Consider the following 4,258-nt stretch of genomic DNA (forward strand, 5'->3'; position numbering starts at 1 on the left):
TGGCACTCTACCTAGGGGGACAGCTTGAGGCTCTGTCTCCAAAAAGAAAGAAAGAAAGAAAGAAAAACAATTAGTTGGATGTATGGCAGACACCTATAGTCACAGGTATTCAGAAGGCTAAGGCAGGAGGATTACTTGAACTCAGGAGTTTGAGGTTGCTGTGAGGTAGGCTGATGCCATGGCAGCCTAGCCTGTGCACCTGTAGCTTGATGAGCAGGGTGCCAGCCACATACACTAACAATGGTGGGCTCAAGCCCAGACCAGGCCTGCTAAAGAACAATGACAACTGCAACCAAAAAATAGCTGGATGTTGTGGCGGGCTCCTATAGTTCCAGCTTCTTGGGAGGCTGAGGCAAGAGAATCACTTAAGCCCAAGAGTTTGAGGTTGCTGTGAGCTATGAAACCATAGCACTCTACTGAAGGCGACATAGTGAGACTCTGTCTCAAAAAAAAGGAAAGAGTCTATGTTTCTTCATCAATTTTTTCTTTGTTTTTTTTGAGACAGTCTCACTATGTCAGCCTTGGTAGAGTGCTGTGCTGTCACAGCTCACAGCAAACTCAAAGTCTTGGGCTTAAGCAATTCTCTTAAGTAGCTGGGACTATAAGCACCTGCCACAATGCCTGGCTTTTTTTTTTTTTTTTTTTGCTTATAGTTGTCATTGTTTGGCAGGCCTTGGCTGGATTTGATCCCACCAGCTCTGGTGTATGTGCCTGGTGCCCTAGCTGCTGAGCTATGGGCGCCAAGCCCACCTGGTTATTTTTTTGTTGCAGTTGTCATTGTTGTCAAGCTGGCCCTGGCTGGGTTTGAATCCACCAGCCTCCATGTATGTGACCAGCACCGTAACCACTGTGCTATGGGCACTGAGCCTAATTTCAATAGTTTGTAATGTCTCTTAGAAAAGTGGTCTTGCTCTGCTGCCTAGGCTATAGTGCAGGGGCCCAGTCATAGCTCACTGCAGCCCCAGACTCCTGGCCTCAAGGTGTCCTTGCACCTTGGCCTCTTGAATAGCACCATCATGCCCAGCTAATTGTTTTATTTTTTGTAGAGACAGTGTCTTGCTATGTTTCCCAAGCTGGTCTCAAACTTGTGGTCTCAAGCAATCCTAAAGAGCTGGGAGCACAAATACAAGCTGTCAGCCATACTTGGCCTTATGATGTCTTTTCTGAACTAAGTTACTTAACTGACCAAAGACTAATTCCGCTTAAATGAGTCAAAGAAAATTTTTGCTTGGGCAGCACCTGTGGTTCAGTGGGAAGGGCACCAGCCTAAGCCCAGGAGTTGGAGATTTCTGTGAGCTATGACGCCACAGCACTCTACCTAGGGTGACATAGTGAAACTGTCTCCAAAAAAAAAAGAAAATTTTGGCTGACAATTCATTATTCCTTCATGCAACATTTAAGAAACCTATGATTGGGCAGTGCCTGTGGTTCAGTGGGTAGGGTGCCGGCCCCATATACCGAAGGTGGCCGGTTCAAATCTGACCCCAGCCAAACTACAACATAAAAATAGTTGGGTATTGTGGTGGGCGCCTGTAATCCCAGCTACTCAAGAGGCTGAGGCAAGAGAATCTCCTAAGCCCAGGAGTTGGAGATTGCTTTGAGCAGTGTGACTCCACAGCATTCTATTGAGGGCGATAAAGTGAGACTCTGTTTCTACAAAAAAAAAAGAAGCCTATGATTGACTGGAGTAAGTTAAAATTGTTCTTTCTGATTTGCTGCTGGTCGGGCATCTCCACGTGGCAGCTTCTGAGTCTAACGTCTTTGTTTTCATCCACAGTGTCTCATGCTGGAGCCTCCATGTCATCTGCTTCATCAGACACCGGGATGAGCCCCTCCTCGTCATCTCCCCCACAAAACGTACTTGCCGTAGAATGCAGGTGATAAACATTTTCTCTGCCTTCCCAGCAGTTTGCTGCCATGGACATAAATCCCCAACCCCTAAAATACAACCACAGAAAGCACTCAACTGGTCTGACGTTGCTAAGTATATCCTGTATACTTTTCCAGGCTGGATTGTATCTATCCTCTTCTCTCTTCTTTATTCTTGTTGCAAAAAATAAGCTGATTAGTAAGTGAAGGTGAGGCGGCCTGCCACGTTTGTCATCATTTTTCCTTCTCTTTCCCCCCATTTTTTGTGGTATAGAAAAAGGGCACTTAGCAGATTTGAATTTGTATAATAAAGCTTTCAGGTGTTATAGAAGTCGTAGATGAACAAGTGCACATGATAAACATCAAAGCATCACCCGGCTGAATAGTTACTGCTGCACTTTCACAGAGATGTATTTGAACACGTGGTGAGTAGGGGGTTTATGTTTGTGTTCTTTTTTTTAAAATTGTTGTTGTTTTCTTTTTGTGGAAGCACTTGCTATTTAGAACTGCCAAAGTATATGTTCAGCAGTGTGCCCAGGTTCAGAGGTGTACATGGGACAAAATAAATTGTGAAAGGAAGTGTGTAGTTGACTGAAAACTACAGTTGTAATAAGTCTTCCACTTTTTATAGGATTTTTGAGCACACAATTATGCAAATATTTTAATGTTATTAATGTTTACAGTGGAATTGTGAATAAGTTTTCAGTGGACTATCTAATCCCTTGACAAAAATATTTTGTCTTTTTCTATGTAATTTCAGAGTTTTTATTTTGTTACAAAAAGACAAAAATGAAATATATAACAACAATGAAGTTATTTAACAAGATTTCTAAAGCTGAAAATTTTGTGTAAAATAAGGTATTATCTTGCAACTTGTTAAATATATTTATTCAGACATTGGATGTTGTATTTTTATGTATTTTTTAAAATATTAATAAAATTGAAAAAAAGAAAATTCTAGGTTAATTCACTCTTTGGATGACAGTAACTCTCAGCTGTCCCTTCTACAGCAGGCTGCACCCAGCAGCCTCGCTTGTCTTGAAGGGGGTCTGGCTCAGTCCTTCAAGCAGCACAGATCCGTAAGTGGGCATCTGGATCACTGAAGTATGTCCTTGTTTAGAAACTTTGGCAGTCCTAGTATTTAAACTGTTTTGAGGATCAGATTTTTGGTTGCCCTTAAGATACTTTGTCACAGTTTTTATGTTTGCTATACTGCCGAATAAATTTATATCTCCCAAAGTTGAGATGCAACAACTAAGTAAAGCAACTATGTATGCTTGTCTGTGAATTATCCCACAGACAGATATGTTTTGTAAATAATTCAAAATCATGTATTTAAAGCAGTTTTGCATATACATTATGTAAAAAAGGTGATTTTTTTAAAAGCAGTTTTTAAATTCTTCTTTGTACATTGAAAGGGGTTTTTTTTTAAACCTCCTTTTCTGTGTTTCAAATGCTGTAGAGTAATAACCTAGCTGCTTGTGCCTCAGGACCTGACCTCCGGGAACGGTCAGCGCCGAGCGCTAGTCCCGGCACAGCATTGCAGAGGTCATTGTTTCTTAATTTCATCTCACCTCATTGTGAACTTGTGCTTCAGATTCTTTCCATTTTCTCAGAGAATTAAAAACAAAAAAGTACTCTTGTAAAATGCACTTTTCTGTCTTTTCTTTGCAAAGCAGAAGTACTTCAATGTAACATAAAGGTGAAGCTCAGCGGGCAGTGTTAATAAAGGCCATGTTTCAAACATAGGCTTCAGATTTTTAGTTTTCATTTAAGTAATTGTTTTTCCCGTAAATGCCAGTGATTTACAGTTGGAAACTTAGATTTCACAAAACAAAGCATGTTAGTATATTCTTCAGCCTTTACAATAAAATATTTCCAGTACTTAATTATAAAAATGAAAAAAAGTGTCATGCAAGTCCAGATGGACCTCAGAGGCAATCTTAGATTTCTACATTACGTATTTTCATGCTTTTCTTCAGTACCGTTTTGATAAATCTGAGGTAATGAAGTTATCAGCTTAAGTATTATCCCTTCTAAGTGATATAAATTTGTTAATGAAGTATTGGAATGTTGCTCACATGGAGCAAATTTGTATATTCATTGAATAAGGTCTATAGACACTGTTAAAATGCTTTTATTTTGAGGTTGAAAAGGATTATGAAATTAAATGAATATTGATTTAGGTATGATGATTTAAATATTGGGGATATTGAGTTTAGCTACACTTTGAATAGATATTTCTTACATGTGACTAAGAAAGTAAAAGTAAGATCCTTCTTAATATAATAGAAGGTGTTTTCTGTAAAATTCAGTTATTTAGGTCTGGGTGCAGTGACTCACGCCTATAATCCTAGCACTCTGGGAGGCTCAGGTGGGTGGACTGCCT

General features: G+C 39.8%; 1 protein-coding gene across 2 annotated transcripts in view; it reads left to right on the forward strand.

Annotated features, from left to right (window-relative positions):
• The window catches only part of ARID4A (AT-rich interaction domain 4A), a 93,142-nt gene extending 89,532 nt beyond the window's left edge, over window positions 1-3,610 (forward strand). For both annotated transcript variants that reach the window (XM_023515869.1, XM_003794414.3), the window contains one exon: window positions 1,778-3,610. In XM_023515869.1, coding sequence (XP_023371637.1) covers window positions 1,778-1,881 — 104 coding nt within the window. In that variant the 3' untranslated portion in view covers window positions 1,882-3,610. The remainder of the gene's footprint in view (window positions 1-1,777) is intronic.
• Window positions 3,611-4,258: the final 648 nt, after the last annotated feature.

This window comes from Otolemur garnettii, unplaced genomic scaffold (genome assembly GCF_000181295.1).
Source record: "Otolemur garnettii isolate 467f Iridium unplaced genomic scaffold, OtoGar3 scaffold00081, whole genome shotgun sequence".
Lineage (NCBI taxonomy): Eukaryota > Metazoa > Chordata > Mammalia > Primates > Galagidae > Otolemur > Otolemur garnettii.